Raw genomic sequence first — 17,524 nt, forward strand, 5'->3', positions numbered from 1 at the left:
ATAAAAATATTATTTTAAGTATCTTAGATATCAAAGTAAGATTTAAATTAGAATACTAACTTCAAAGAGTCTGTTCAAATATGCCCATACATGAGGCTTACTTGGATAGCTTCTATATTATTATTTTACTATATATAAATAGATTATATATGGATTACTAATTGGTAAATAATTTAAAATTTAATTTGATACTATTGTCATAGAAATTATCGATAGAAATAAAAATGAAACATTATTATGTTCCTAATTAATTTATTTTTGAAAAATATTTAATCTCTTTATCTATTATACACATGTTAATGCGCTTACACGGCGCTTATTTGGAATTTTTTGTGTGCAATGCATGACTAGAAATGCCCGAGAGTTTACACTAAAATGGATAATCCATTGTATTTTTTCTTCTTATTCATTTTTAAATAAAAATATTTAGAAGTGAAGTGCATCCCTTGTGCATACAACCTATATCGCACAACTGTAATCAGCAATCGAGATTGATAATTTAACTGACTGTGTAATAATATAACGAGATATTATTACTCGCTAGTTTTGTGGTTGTGATAGACTGCTGATGAGTGTTGGTATCGTGAAATTAGGTTGATGAGCATTATATGTACATAGTTGGCGAATTGAGGAACGGTTGGATGACGGCGCATGATAGGCTGCATGGCGGGCGGACGTGCAAGCCTTAAGCGTCGATAGTCAATATCGGCATATTGTAGACATTGCAGTTTTGTGTTTGGCAAACGTGTGGGATATTGCGGGAAGTCGGTAGGTAGATGCGCAAGCATGGACGAGTTGGGAGATGGTTGGCAGACAAGTGCGTGCAGGCAGAGCACTTGTGCGGCATTTCTCGAAGATTGATAGGTGGTGTACGTAGAAAGTGTCCAATGTGCTGGTTTTCTCAAAGAGTTGCAAATAGTGCACATAGATAGCCTAACAGCGTGTGCATATAACTGGCAGGGCTTGACCGACTGTCGAAAGTGGCTAAGTCTTGGTGATTGACTGCAACCTAGGCAAGCAAGCAATGTGTGCATGGCATGTGCTAAATAGTTGAGGGACAATAATTGCCTGCCTACATGGTAGAGGTGGTTGCAAACATGTATGTTCTAGGATAGTGGGCCTATTGTGGCCAGTTTTCTTGCAGTTGTGGGATGTCAACTGCAAATATGTTGTACTTTATTTACTTTGTCAAGCTTGTACGTTTTTTCTGAGTGTGATGAGAGTGAACCATTCTGTGCAAGCTTGAGGGTGTTTGTATTTTGATTAATAGAAAAAAAACATAAAGTTGGCTTCAGCCATAATCTGTTGTGTTGCTAGATTTGTGCAAATTATGTATCTTGCATGCTTTGTGGCCATGTTTTCAAAATAAGATTGGACCGGACCGGCTAGTTCAATCGGTTCACTCGGCGGTCATGTGTCCGGGCCAATTTATAGGTTCCAAATTGGTACGGCCAAAACTTGTGCGAACCAATTAAGATCAGTTTTGACCTTAATTTATATTAAAAATTAAAAAATATAATTAAATGTAAATTATTTGTGCTTAAACTTTTTCATATTTATAGCCTCAAATATTTAAACTTGGCTTAATACTTTTCCAAAACAATAAGCTTGACTTAAGCTTTTCTTGATTTATAGTCTAAAGTTTTTAATTTTGATTTATGCTTTTCCAATGTGGAACAATGAGTCACTCCTAAGTATTTTTCTTCCATCCTTCCTCATTTACTCATTTATCCTTTTCTCCAAACTTTTTCAATTTTTTTTGGGTTTTTTTCTTGAAAAAGAAAATTTATATGGAGCCATCGGTAGATTCTCTGTTTGATTATAAAAGAAAAGCAACAAAGCATTCAAGTTTCAAGAGTTTGTGGCATTTTAAATTTTATTTTTTTGTTAGTTTAAATTGTTATACATTGTATTTATTTATAAATTATACTATTTTTACACTTTTGTGTTATAAGTTGTATTTTATTTAATCAATTGATATATAATATTTTGATATGTTACAAAAATATATATGTATTTAATATACTTCGAGTCAACCAATTTTTTCAATCTGGTCCAATCGGTTAGACCAGTGACCCGATAATTTATTCGGTTCAATCATCGATTTGATTTTGAAAATATTGCTTTGTGGGTGATTTTCCTCCTTGCTTTCCATATACACGAGTGAGAGTGTGTGAGGAAAAAGGTGCTGACTAGCTTGCATGAAAATTCCACGATGTCAAAAAACCCCTGTGACATTAAGGGTGTGGGACATATTAAACAACTACTTAATCAAAAAACTTAAACTGTTATAGAGAGGAGAATGACTTAATATTTGATAGAGTTAACTACACCTAAACCCCCTCTGAAAAGATGCAAAATTATATTTTTCCCCTAAGAGGTATCAAAATTACATTTACACCTTCTCCGAAATTCTCCATTTACATTTAACCTACTTCCATTAAGATTTGGATGAAAAAATATTAACGTCAATAAAAAAACTATATAATTTTTAAAATTTTGCCCTTCATTTAACACTCTAATATATATTTTTAATAATGGATAAAACATATATATATATGAGTGAGGTTAATATTATTTTTTTCCTTATAAGTACCAAATTTTTATATGGGAATGTTGAATAAGTAGTAATATCGAAAATTTATGTAATTTTTTTTGTTTATATCAGTATACATTATTGCGGGAAAATATAATTTTATATTTTAAAAGGGGTTTAAATGCTAATCCTATTAATATCTTAAGACGCGAAAACGCAGCATGTAAAATATTTCTTTTATAAATCAATAAAATTGGAATCCAATGTTATCTTAGAATCTGATGCCATATTAAATAATCATCTTATCTCAAAATTTAAATTGTCAAAAACAAATAATAATTTAATATATAATCCTTGAGAGGAAATCCAAGATATTGCTCTTCCTCTTGGACTCAAATTCAATGATTCAAACTGGTGTTTGGTGCATTCAAACTTCAAAGCCAATAGCAACTAGTTTTGTTTGGTAGGTCAGTTTGACTGGTAAATGCTGCAAAGGCAAAAGTAGGCCCCCTTGTAATTATTCTTTATCATTTGTTTCAATGCCTACACTCTCAGCCAGGGATAAGGCCCCAATTCTGGTCATTTGTTCCCTTCATATGTCTGGTGTTTTCCTTATCGATTCTCATACCCCCCACCCCTACTCACTCACATATCTCCTCCCCAATTATTTCTTTCTCTCCCATGTGTTCCTGTCAGTATTAAACTGCAAATTTACAAACTAAGTAGCTCTTCCCCCACCCCACCTTTCACCCACTAACCACTGCAGCTCAACACTTTGTTCATCCCATTCCCACTCTTTGTTTGTACCTACCTAATTGGCCTTTTTCTCCTTTTTTTCTGATACAAATGTTTCTAAATCTCAAATGTTTTTTCAGCAATTTTCAAGATCAATGAATGGTTTCTAGCAAATTTATGCTTATTCTTTGGTGATTGTTTTGGGAGAATTGTTGGTTTCTGACTGTTCATGGATGGTGTGGAAATGATCGTCCCGCCCTTATTCAGGTGCCCCATAAGTCTAGACTTGTTCAAAGATCCAGTCACTCTATCCACAGGCCAAACCTATGACAGATCCTGCATAGAGAAATGGCTGGCTGCTGGGAATTCGACGTGTCCTGTCACAATGCAGAAGCTACAAGACCTGTCGATGGTGCCTAATCACACGCTTCGCCATCTGATCGACGAGTGGCTCCAATTCAATACCCAAGTTGAGGCTCATGATTGCATTGAGCTAACTGAAAACGATACTTGTATTGCCACGATGAAGCAAATTATCGAGTCAGATGAATCCACATTGGAAACCAAGCTTCAAGTACTGGAAAAGGTCCATTGCTTGTCCCAAGAGCTGCCACTCAGGAATTCTTGCTTGCTCAAATTGGACTTCTTTGGACTACTCTTGGAACTAGTTTTCAGAAACACAGAAAGCTTGAATTTGAGATTTGCTGAGAAAGCACTTGTCTGTGCTTTAAAGTTGATGCCTTTTAGTGACATAAGGACTATCAACATATTGAAACAAGAGTCCAAACAAGCAGTGTTTGTTTCTCTGTTTCAACAAGGGAGCATGTCCATCAAGAAAAGCTTATGCCTTATGGTGGAGGCAATTTCATCATCAGTTCAAGAGCTCTGCGAAAAGCTTGGTATGTCTGTCCAACTTGTGCAAGGACTCGTCCATCTACTTCAGCACAAATCTGAGGCCGGGATCAGAGCGGTATCCGGACTAGCGTTGATGGAACGGAACCGTGAAAATCTAGCAAGAGAAGGTGCAGTAGAGGGGCTGATAGACTACCTATCCACTGCCGAAATCCACAAGAGAAGCTTAGCACCAATGGCAATGTCCACAATTGAGAACCTTCTATCAGTTCCCACAGCGAAAGACGTGATCATCAATCACCCCTCTGGTGTTAAAGCAATTGTGAAAATGGTGTTCAGAGTATCAGACCATCAAGGCAGTGAAAGTGCCGTAAATTCGCTACTTCTGATATGTTCAGATTCAAAAAGTGCAAGGGAGAAGGCCATTGTTGATGGGGTCTTGACTCAACTTTTGCTGCTGCTTCAGAGCCAGTGCAATGGTAGAATCAAAACTAAGGCAAGAATGCTGCTAAAATTGCTTAGATCAATGTGGAATGAGTAATGCCTCATAGCTGTAGTATATAATTCTCAATCTAAATTTATGATCAGGCTGTGATTAAGATCAGATGTATTTGTTGGATCCTGCAGTATACTAATTATACTCAGGATTATCAATTTATCTTAACATCCTTTGGTACTAAAAGAAGTTGAATTTCCCACTATTTTATTTAACCCTCAAGACGAAAATTCTTATTTAAATCAAGTTCGATAGAACCAAATCAATCACAAAGTAATTATAATTCACTTATCATGTGATTGGTCACTTTCCTTGAACGACAAGTGTATTGCATTCTGAGGATAGGTTTAGTTGCACAAATATTTCTATTTTTTCTTATAGAATTAAAAGTATATTTTTGATTTTGTAATTGTAACTACAAGTATATCCATAGTTAACGTAAAATTTTACAAATATACCCCTAAGTTAAATTACATTGACATCCTCTTAAAAGAATGTACCTATAATTCTACAAAGAACAGAAAATATTTATAAAATTAAATATAATTTAAGGAGGTGTCAATATAATTTAACAGAAAACGCCACTTTATGAGCCAAACTTGGACAAAAGTTGAGAAAGCAACAACAACCAATCAAAAGTAGGCAGCATTACAAGAGATGGATAGCAAGAAATACTTTTGGACTTGTATGGCAAATATTGTAATTTATTTTTGTAATATTATGAATAAGTAAATTATTTTTTTATAATAAAAATTATAATTTATTTTTTATATTTTTAAAATAAAATAATTTTATTTTTCTATAATTATTGTATTTTAAAATATATAGAAAATAAATTATTAATTTTTTTCATAGAAAAATAATTTATTTATTTGCAGGGTTGCTTGCATTTTATTCATTTTAATTATCTTTGTTACATAAGAAATAAGGGGTAATTGTTTGCACTATGAGAATTAATGGATGACCGTAGGAATCTAAAGTGTGGGTATTATTTTTTTTTTAAGTGAGTGCAATGAACTATTATTAATTAAAAATAAATTGATTACGATCATTCCTATCGGATTACAACAATCATACTCTAATTAATAATACAAATAAATTAAATCTAATCAACACCTACTATTACAGTAGAAACAACAACAACTATTCAGTAGACACAATATCCCACATATAAAGTAGAGTTCGAACCCATGACTTCATATATCAGTTTTAACGAATTAGTTCTTGGTGTCGATTAAATTAAAGGGAATCGCCGGCAGTTCAACTGTTTAATTGGGAATCAGTCAACATGTTCATTAAAAAATCAAAAACGAAAACAATTAGGCGAAATAAAAAAGGAAATTTGTAATTGACCCAACTCCAAATAAAAAAATTGAAAAGAAAAACTAACAAACTCATATTTGCAAAATTCAACCCATTGTTTGGGTTAATTCATAGTGTTAATTTTAATTACACTAGTTGATATTCATTGATTTAATTTTAATTATGTGCTTTTCAAAATTCAAAATCCTTAATTAAGTTAATTAATTCTAATTGTGCTGGCATAATTAGGACCCTTTCTGATATTGTTCTCACCAAAACTTACAAATTACAAGATTATTAAGGTTGCATTTGGATGAAAGAATTCGGATTAGAGTAAATAATTTAAAATAAAAATTTCAAATGACTCTATTAAATGAATTTAAAATTCATCACAATGACACAAAATACAATTCAAAATGAAAATTTAAAAATTTAAAACCTTATGTCGCACGAGTTTATCTAAATAAATTTGACAAATTCAAAATCATTAAATCAAAATTCATTAATCCAAACATAATATAAGAGATTTTGTACGGAAATTTGAACATAGAAAGCTATCCTACTTAGTCTAAAATTTGGACTGGGAGGGGCCAACATTATTTAATGGCATAATTGCTTGACACTGTCGACGGTTCATCACTTTACTGCCTCACCTGAAAAGCAGAAAGGCAAAGCTGTGTGGGGTGTTTGAGATGATATTTTAATCCTTAAATTAGCAATTAGCATAAAGTATTTAATTAATTCAGCACAAGAATTTTACAAGTGTGGGGATGTTGGGCAATTCCAAGTATGATAATCTCATGTTAAAAGGCCTACCTCCACTCACCTGCCTGCCTTTCACATAAAATAAAAATTACATATTTATTGTAGGACAAATAAATCTTTTTTTTTAATAAATTATCCTTAACATGGGAAGATGTGCACGTATTAGCGTGTGAAGATGTGTGAGGGTAGCTTGGTCAAAAAAAGATTTCTTTTGATCTGTAATAAGTCAATGATAAGTTCATTACGGGTAAATATGAATTTTTATTTATTTATTTTATTGATGTACAAATTCTATAAATTTTGACTAACGATGAATCTATTGATTATTCTGAAATAAACATTAGGGTTACTCGATGTAATTTATCTAACTATAAAGGGTTTATTGTGTAATTATATCAAGTTTTAGAATAAGGCAATGTAATAACCCTAAAATAAAATAATTCCCGTTTCTATTAGTTTAAACTTTTGAATGTGGAAGCCGTTTAGCATAGTATCAAGGTCAAACTAAACAGAAGGTTGTGCGTTCGAATCTCATTACCACTCACTTAAAAAGAATTATAAATAGAATTTACATATAAAAAATATATTAAAATATTAACATTAAATGATTATTCTTTCTAAAAACAATTTAAATGTTGAAAACTCTGGTTTTTATTCTAGAATTGTATATGATGTATAATTTGACATATACACAAATCCTGTCATGCCTAATTCTCCATCTTTTAACCTAAAACAGACCTACTTTTCCTCATCACCATTACCATAATTTATTGTATTAATTACGTAAAAGCAGTTTCAGCGTGCCCACGAAGATCTACACCAAAATATAATATTAGTTACAAAATAACAATTAATATTTTGAAATTGTCATTAAAAATGTTTAGTAAGTAATAATCATTTTCATTTAATTATCAGTATAGATAATTAAGTAAGTAATAATCATTTTCATTTAATTATCAGTATAGATAATTAATAACACATTTACAGTGGCAACATAATATAGTAATAAAAATTATTTGTTAACACAAATTATCAGTATAAATAATTAGTGACATTTATAACGATAATACAATATAATAATAAAAATTATTTATTAACACAAAATCGTCACAATATACGTTTCACTAATTATCTTTAATAGCAACTTTATATATAATGTTTTTGGTAAAAAAATAAAAATTAATCTTATTATTCAATATATAGAATTAGTGACAGTATTAAAATTGAAAATTATTTTTTTCCTAATTTTCTTTCTTTTTTTTTTTTTTTGGTAGTGAGAGTTTAGGAATATGGCTTTGAAAGTGACACTCACCATTCTGGGCAAGTGGTTAATAGCTGTGTTTATGATAACAAGAAAGATAAGAGTTGGAAGGGGGTAATTTTCCATGTTTTCGGCCACCTTTTGCTCCTCTTTGCGTGCTTAGATGGCAAAAGTTGAGAGAAATTCTTTATCCTTTTTGAAAAGGCACTAATTTCATTGTGCGATGGGGTTTCCGGCTAACTCTCCTATATTATAAAAATACATAAAAACACCCCATATGTATTAAAATTATAGCATAAACCCTCGTATTTATATAAATACTGCTCAATTCCCTCTATATGCTCTTATTAATTCTAAGGCTTCTCATTACACGGACTTTTTATTAAGTTATTGTATCTTTTAATCTCGAAAATTAATTTCAATCTTTAAATTAATCTATTAATTCTTCTATTTTTTGGTAGTAATTTGTGTGTGACTCTATAGGTTCATCTTCACCTAAACTTGAACTTGTATCAACATACAACTTAATTGACAAATATTTTATACGAGATTAATTAAATCAAATTTAATTAACCACTCATGATGAATATTTATCGAGGGGTGCCCATTATCATGGGTGGCATATAGTAACGGTTCATGTCACTAGAGAACAAGTGAGGATAGCTGAACTTGTAGACTCCCGAGTACATACATGTATGGTCCTTCCAACTACTATCTCTAGGCCTTAGTCTAGGATATAGAATTATATATCGGTTCTGATTCCGAACCAGACAACTATGTATCAACTTTCTAATCTTTGTCACTCCAATAATCAACATAGAAAACTCCTTTCCTATTTGATCAACCACTGTGACTGTAGACTTTTGGAAGCTAAATACATCACAGAGAATATGGTAGATTGCTATAATATCATGACAAGTGGTGAATTTTATCTTGTAACTCATGTTTCGACTGCACCAGAATAGGGCTTATAGCGACCATGATAAAACACAATCACTTTTTGCCAAGACCAAGATACAGTTGCCCCACGCATGAGGCTACTGTAGATCTTCAAGTCCTAATATTACATCTTGTATTATCGTAGCCAAGGGGTTCCAGTCATATCCATCATGCTACTGGGACTTTCATATGACGATTCCCCTCGAGTTAACTTAGTTGGCTTGGTAACTCTTATCAACCACCCATTAATAACATATAGAAATCTCATGTCCATCATCAGGAAACATGACACCCATACAATGAATACGTTCATTAGTCCAAGTCTCAATAAAATCCTAAAAAATTGGTCTAACGATTATCATCATATGCGTGACCCAACCTTAATGATTATGACGGTTTGTGGACTTTGTCCATAACATACAATAATGCAATATACGATAAACACGACAAATGAGGTCAAATTAATTTTATCATATTTATTATATTAACACTATATTGAATAAAATTGTCCTATATCATAAATGACAAGAGACAACATATTTGCTTGCCTATCACCTATTCTAGCAAGGGAACAAATTAGATTGTTTTGCAATAGAGTATTAAATTGTGCTAACTAGCTAGCATCGGACAGTCTAGTTGGCAAGGCGGGTAATATCCCAATAATGTCACTTTTACTAGTATCAACTACCCATATATCTAAACCCATTTTATCAAGATATCCTTTCAAATACTTTTTAACTTAAGGGTTTTAATTTAGTGGGTTTGCTTGTATATTCTGTTGAGACGACACGTTCCAATAAATTATTACATATACTAAATGATTCTCTAATGAAATGGTATCACACGTGTTCAAAACATGAATGAGACCGTAATTTACTTGTGCATTTTTCAACATCATTAATATTTCTATACTAGTTTAAACAACACTAAGAAATTCTATCCAACTTTTTGAATCCAATTCTATGTCCAATAGGATCTAAAATTTTTCATGCACACTAGTGGGTGTGCAGCTAATTGTATAGGTGTTTTTGTTCTCCATTCACACTCTAACCAAATTCTCAGACCTATATTGTTCATCATACAAATTCTTATCTTATGAGTAGTATTATCTGGTTATTTGCTTCACACCCTTGCTCTGGAGTTCTCCATCCTCAACCTAGGTTTGCTGCCAGAGATAAATGAATTGTGAGTTTTTGGAATAGATGGTTTGTTTTCACATATAGCGCCAATTGATTAGGTCGAGACCTGAAGGCATATACATCCTATATTTGATCCAATTAGTATTTTTATAGAGCAAAATTGTCAATATCTCAGAGTGTATGGATTTAATTGTCCTAATATTAGCCATCGACTAGACAACAGATCAACACTTATCAAATCGGGTTGCTTGAACCGATTCGAATACAAAATACGAATCTTCATCTTTGTTTGGTCATATTAGTGCATTTTGAAGGCATTTTGGAGATTATATTCCCACCAGCATCCTAAACTTGTTAAGTTGGAAAATAATTTATTCCCTTTTTATATTAACACGATTATTTTTCGAAAGAATGAGGTCATTGAAAGTATGTCGAAGATCAAGTGACATAATGAGAGAGACAAAAAAAAAAAAAAAAAAAAAGGCTAATAGTACTCCTAATAATAACAATTTTTTTTTTGGTGCAACGTTTGTTTATATGAATCTCCATCTATTTATTAATCCTCAATAAAGTTAGCTTTGATATAAATAGTCCCAATAATAATAATGTTGAAGCTATTAAGGACTTTGATGTTAATAGGGAAAAAAAAATACAAGTGTTGGTAAGTAAATGGTTATGACATATAGCTTCAATTAGAATTAATACTACTCATGCAACATTTAGGACCAAACCTAATGCATATTATTGGATTTAGACCTAAACCCAAACCAATTAAAGTATTGGGTCTGGGTTGGGTCTTAGCCATTATGGGTTTTTGGGCCAAATTCGGACCCTAAGAAAAATGTTTCTGTTTTTTATTTTTTTTCTTTCCTCTCAATTTATTGGATTATTATCAATCAATATATTTAAATTTAAATGAACAAAGTTTTTAAAATTTAAGATTATCTATGGTGTATTTCTTTAACTATGTATAATTTTTAATTAATAAATAAATTGAATAACTTGTTATATAAATATATTAATTGTACTAGGTATGTTATTCAAAAGTCAACACATGGATAAGCAATTCATTGAAACTAAAAAATTAAAGTTTAAGTAGTTCATCTATTGGCTTAATTTCGGTAATTTTAGTCTAAGTAATTCTTTTTTTTTATAATACGTATCTAATTTTATGCATCTCATTTTAGTTTATATTTTTTTGTATAAATCTCGTGTTGACTACAAATTTCAAAAAAAAAAAAAAAGAACGAATTCGAGTCTTACAGAACCCACAGAATGGGACCAAATACAATAACTAATAAAAAATAAATAATAAGATTTTTATAAAAATATTTTTTAATTTTAAATGCACTTACATAAAATATATCACAGCTACCAGTATAAATGTTATTCTTTTTCTGTCGTTCATTTCATTTTGGTATATTTGGGTGCGCCAATGCCTAGCTCATGTATAAAAAGTGTGAATTGAGACCGAAGGAAAATTACCTGGACGAAAAGACCCCGACAAACAGGTGTAAAATGTCAAATTTACCCCTTAATCTAGGGTACATTAGGAGAAGCTGACACTAGGGTTTCATTCGTTATCCAGTCCCTTCCTGTGAAGTCCCAACTCTTCTCTCTCGATTTGCCTCCACAACTAGCAGAGGTAGTTCTGTTACACTCATCTTACTTGCTCTTCTCCATATAGGTACCTGCATATGCCTTCTTTTGGGGGTTAACCATTTTGGATTTTTAAGGATTTTTGGCATGCTTGTAAGTGTTTGTGCGCGGGGAAATGATGGAGCTTGCGGTGTTGGATCCTGATTGATGTTGGGTTATGTTTGAGTTCACGCGTATGTTTCAATTTTGTTGTCGTAAAGCTTCTGTATGGCAGAAGTAGAAGGCTCCGATAATTGGGTTTTGGATTTTTTTATTTTTATTTGGTTTGTTTAGTTGGCTTTTATAATTTTGACTTATTGTGCTTTTGTGATTTTGTGCAATAGGATATTGCTCGAAAGCCGTCTTCCGTAGTATGTTTGTTTTTGGTGCTGTGTTCCTTAATTTGGAAACGAATATGTAACCTTATGCTTAATTGAGGCAGTATTTTTTGTGACCCGAATTTCTTTGCTGGGCAGCAAAATGTGCGATATTTTCCTTGTTTTGTTGGGTTGTTCTTTGGTTTGGGATTTGTGTGATTTACTTCAAAAAGAATTATAGGACTACTTGCTTTTGTTGCAGTTGACACTATGAACTTCATGTCCAGCGTGTTCTTTTAGATGTGTATTTGCTTTAGTCGTCAAGGCTTTCCGTTCCCTATTGTTGAAGAAGAATTATTTCAGTAGAAAGTTGTGGATGAATCTGTCCACAGTTTTTGTGGCATCATTATATCTTTGTTAAGGTCTGTCATTTTCTGTTTAGCTTTCCAATGTCTTTAATATTGAAGAAGAGCCCAGTCATCTCGCTTCATTGAACAATTTTTGTTGGATGCTGTCTTCCATGTCTAATGGCCAAGGGCATAATCCATAATATGTTAACATCTCCAGGGAATGTCTACATGAACATCAGATACTTCTAGACTTATATTTAAACACCTTAACTTTTTGTGACAGATGAATGTGGAAAAGCTAATGAAGATGGCCGGTTCAGTCCGCACCGGCGGGAAGGGTACAATGAGAAGGTTTGCCTGTTGGCAGTACTTGGCATATTTTTCAAATTGAGTAAAATCCGCCACTAGGTTTCCTGATGAAATAATAACATTAATCAAGAGTACTTGAGTTTCAACATGCTTTAATTAGAACATTTTTAATGCCTCTTTCTCACACGTGTTAAACAGAAAGAAGAAGGCTGTTCACAAGACCACCACGACAGATGACAAAAGACTTCAAAGCACCTTGAAGAGAATAGGAGTGAATGCAATACCTGCAATTGAGGAAGTCAATATATTCAAGGAGGATGTCGTTATCCAGTTTATTAACCCTAAAGGTATCAAAATGTAAACAGAATTTCAATTTTGTCCAATCATTCTTTCTAACTTTTCTTGCTTTAACCTCTTTGTTTTCCTTGGTTATTTAGTTCAAGCATCAATTGCGGCCAACACTTGGGTTGTTAGTGGTTCTCCTCAAACCAAGAGTATGTTTCTCTTACTCTTTCGTTTACTCTACTCCAAACAGCTAAAGTAGTTGACCATTTATATAGTGACTGCAATATCTCAGCTGCTGTTCTTGTTTGATAGATACGATTGCATGTGAATACTTGGTATATCTTTTCAATGTGGAATGTATAGAGCATTTGGTTTTGTCAAATTAAAAGTGGATTATATTCAGTAAACTTTTCTAAAATGAGTGTCATATACTTTCTTTTTATATTTTTGGTGTCTAACTTGTCCAAGGAATTTTTTCCATTTTTATTTTCTCTTTCTGGAAAAAACAATGGGTGGATTGATTGCTTGACCACTTCTCTTCTGTTATATTGTCTGCATTTTCAGAGTTGCAAGACATTCTTCCTCAAATTATTCACCAATTGGGTAAGTGCATCTTTTCTTTGCTTGTGGATTCATTGTTGTTCAATTTGACTAGAACACTCTCGACTCACACATGGTTTATTGTGAGAAACTCTCAGGTCCAGATAACTTGGAGAATTTGAAGAAACTAGCAGAACAGTTCCAGAAGCAGGTCCCTGCTGCTGGTGCTGGTGCCGCTACTGGTTCTACTGTGGCACCTGAGGATGCCGATGATGATGAGGTGCCAGACCTTGTCCCTGGCGAGACATTTGAAGCTGCTGCTGAGGAGGGCAACACCCACACTTCTTAAGGGTTCTATTTTTTATTTTGTGTCTTTGCCTATATTTTTGTTGTTTTTTTGGAATCTGTTCTATTATGCTATGGCCTATGACACATAACAGAAAGCTGGTACTTGGATGTTTTAATTAGCAATTAGTATCTTAATGCTTTCATAGTACCTGCCATGATTCTAAGGATCTGGGGCAACCCTTTGAATCCAAATGTCTTACTCGATTGACTTTCTGTATTTTGTACTAATCCGATGAGTATAGAGCTGCTGGCCATGGTTAAAAGTTTTCTCTTTTGTCATCCTTAGGTGTGTGTTGCTCTTCATTGGTTTTGTATGGTATGATTTGTGCCTCTGCAGTATGATGTCCGCCACATTTTCTGCATTGATGTTTAAAGGATGGTTCAACTGCTTTTCTCTTGCTACCCCTTAGCATTAATGTGATTGGGCTATTGATGATAAGGCCCTTGCATGGCATCTGCATAGTCTAATGTTTATGATCTGATAATGTATTAAGTTACAGAATTTACAGTTGATGAAAGATTAGAGCTCCAGTCACAGTGCAAATATGCTTCTGTTGCTACTGCGGACGATATAGAAGTTAATAATTTACTGGAAGGATTGATGAAAGAAAGGAAGCAATATAGTATTCTTTCACATATGAAAGAAAAAGGTATTTACAACATTAATTCGCCTTGTTTATGAAGAGAAATATAGATTCTTATAGTTTGGGTGAAAACCATTTAAGAATGTATGACCTAATTGCTCTTAATTCAGCACATTGCTATTGAACTCGTGTTACAACCTACACCTAAATAATGCTGATTTATATCACTATGGATTTGTGCACTTCATTAACTATGACAGGTGCAACAATCTTAAAGCACTCAAAGTTCCATGGACTAACGATATTGCATTCTAATCTTGTTATCCAATGTCGCCTTGAGATTTTGGTTCTAGTCGGCTGCTTGTTTGATATTTTCGTTTTCCCGATTCTGATAGTTAGGAAATCAATTTTGGAAGCTGGAACTGTTTGGAACTTAATATGCAAGCATATTATGTTATTTTACTTTTGGGATGTGCTCGACCGTTGCGTTCAAAGCATGGAGAAATGGAAACAGCTTGAAACACTTATCTGAGTTTGGGATTTGAAGCATGTAAAAAGTTGGAATTTTCTTTTGATAATTGGAAGTTCTTCTCAAACCTGGACTCTGTTGACTTTTCAAAATATGCATCTCGTATTTGAGAGCCCCTCAGTACTCATATTTCATATAAATTTGTTCGGAGTTTGATTTATTTAGACAAAGCTTTGCTATAATTGCAAACTCAATGAATTATTCAACCCAATAGTGCAGCTCTACTTCATTTTATAACACTCCTACATTGGATTTTTTGTGTGCATTATAGGTCCATAGGATGGTGTTTTTCGTTCTCGACCCTAATTGTTTAAGCTAAAAACTTATACAAAACTGTGTTGTGCCAAGTGAACGTATCAATGAAATTTCTACTACCATGTGTACTGATGTGCATTTCTCCAGGATTCAAATATATCAGCAGTGGATTAGCTCTGGTTGCTTGACAACTTGAATTTGATTACAAACGTCTGAAAAATGATGATAGGACATCAAAATGTAAAGGAAGGGGTCAGTTTGCACTTTGACCCCGCACAAATAGAACTGGTTTTTTAAAAATATAAGAATCATATCTACATTATTCTTGTGAATGCTCTGTTTACAGTAGAAGTGCTGTTGGGGGGATTTAAGGAGGGATATGGCAAAAAATATGTGATTTTAAGATCGTCCCCGACTCCCTCATTGCATGGTTTTCATATTAACATCCCCCCCCCCCCCCCCCCCACTTCAGTGTGAGTAAGTTATGCGTGTACAGGAAAAAAAGTGGTGGTTGTAGCGTCGGTGCCGCTTTTTATTGATGATATTTTAGTTATAGAGAGTGATGTGGTAATATTGCAGTCAATAAAAATATGATTGTTCATTTAATTCTCCATGAAAAATTTAGAACAAGCATCAAATCCATATTGAGAATAAAGATTCATAGAAATAGGTCATTTAGGATGGAAGACTGCTCAATAAAGGTACATAGACAAAATATTAAAATGCTTAAGCATGGAGGAGTCGGGAAGGGGATTCCTCTCTCTGGCCCATGAGACCAACCTTTTTAAGACGATGCCTCGAGGGAGAGAATGACGCATATCTTGGACGCCTCAGCCATAGGCAACAGCTATGTATTAGAGTTGATGTTCTATATGTTTTGAGTGTAACAAACAGATATCAGTCTAACTCAAGCGAATGTTGCTGGGAGGCCATCAGGCAATCCTGAAGTTATCAAGGAATAAGGATTTCTTCTTGATATACGGCGGTAGAGAATGAAACTAGAGTACTACACTAACTCTAGCTTCCAAACGGGTGGGATGACTCCAAATTGATGTAAAATTTGTATTTAACCTCAGTGGTGGCTTGTGAGTTGGAAAAGTTCCAACCACAGCTTTGTGGTAATTCAACCATTGAGGTCGAGTATATCGTTGCCCCTTGTGATTTGGAGAATTATATTTAGTATTTTTATATATTTTTTTACTTAACAAATACATCCAATATTTATTGAATTTGTTGATATTAGCAAAATTATTGAATGAAAATTCATATACTTCCTCAATTGACTTATTATTTATTTATTACAAGTTAAATATTTTTAACAAAACTATTCTTATAAGAGTGAATATATTACATCCTGACATGCATTACCGTGTAAAGATGTATACAACTAACCAGTCTATATATATATGTATCTATGTACACAGCATTCAAGTCACGTATAGTATAAATACATCAACTAATAAATATTCGTCATATAGTAACAATATATGTAAAGGAACATCACATGCCTACAACTGTAAATTAGTCTATGATACAATACTTGATATTATCGTTTACCCTTAGAAGGGCTTTGCTTACTCTAATTGGAGTACATCAGTCAATAATTTTGCCGATCATCATCATATCAGTCAATGTTACATCATATACAACGCGAGATGCCCATTGTATGTGTTGTGTAGCAATATCAACATAGGACATCACAACAAACATGACATCCCCACATCACCCCAGTGTGTAGCTAACAACATGAAATATTCCTCGGCTATCCAAAATACCCTAGTACCCTACCTGCCATATTACCTAGCTTAACTCATTTATTTTTTATATCATATTACATTGTCGTAAACTATTGATTATATTTCCGACTAGGTAAATACCATCTTTTATTTCAATCCACAACAACAAATATCATTAATTTCATCATTCAATTCTCTATAATAATTATTTTCTCATTAATAACTTTTCCATTCTTTTCCATTGAACAATCAATTATATGATCAAATAATTATTCATCTTACGTCCATACATTACAACCGCATATAATACATAATAACAATTTCACCGATATTAAGGTAACTCAACAAATAAGGTCAAATATATAAACAACCAATATACAATATTCACCTATATAAATATAAATCCAAGTTTATGATCAAATATATAAGCAATCAATATAGATAATATCCATATATATAAATACACACACACAAACATATATATATATATATATATATATATAATTCAGGTAGCTATACTTACCTCAAATCTCCAAAACATATCGGTTAACACAAAAAGCAGCTCAACTTTCTATCTTGTCATCACGTTCTATAATAAGGTATTATAC

General features: G+C 32.8%; 2 protein-coding genes across 2 annotated transcripts; both read left to right on the forward strand.

Moving 5' to 3' along the window:
- The first annotated feature begins 3,104 nt into the window (after positions 1-3,104).
- LOC105162466 (U-box domain-containing protein 26-like) lies at positions 3,105-4,808 on the forward strand. The gene has a single exon (XM_011080490.3). It carries the CDS (start codon positions 3,501-3,503, stop codon positions 4,662-4,664), a length of 1,164 nt encoding a protein of 387 aa, XP_011078792.1. The 5' UTR covers positions 3,105-3,500; the 3' UTR covers positions 4,665-4,808.
- A 6,705-nt stretch (positions 4,809-11,513) lies between these two features.
- Positions 11,514-14,091, forward strand: LOC105162474 (basic transcription factor 3). Its single transcript, XM_011080502.3, has 6 exons — positions 11,514-11,670; positions 12,614-12,681; positions 12,838-12,986; positions 13,077-13,133; positions 13,489-13,527; positions 13,623-14,091. Exons 2-6 carry the CDS (start codon positions 12,614-12,616, stop codon positions 13,811-13,813), a joined length of 504 nt encoding a protein of 167 aa, XP_011078804.1. The 5' UTR covers positions 11,514-11,670; the 3' UTR covers positions 13,814-14,091.
- Positions 14,092-17,524: the final 3,433 nt, after the last annotated feature.

Source organism: Sesamum indicum, linkage group LG1, assembly GCF_026168435.1.
Source record: "Sesamum indicum cultivar Baizhima isolate 11 linkage group LG1, ASM2616843v1, whole genome shotgun sequence".
Classification (NCBI taxonomy): Eukaryota; Viridiplantae; Streptophyta; class Magnoliopsida; order Lamiales; family Pedaliaceae; genus Sesamum; species Sesamum indicum.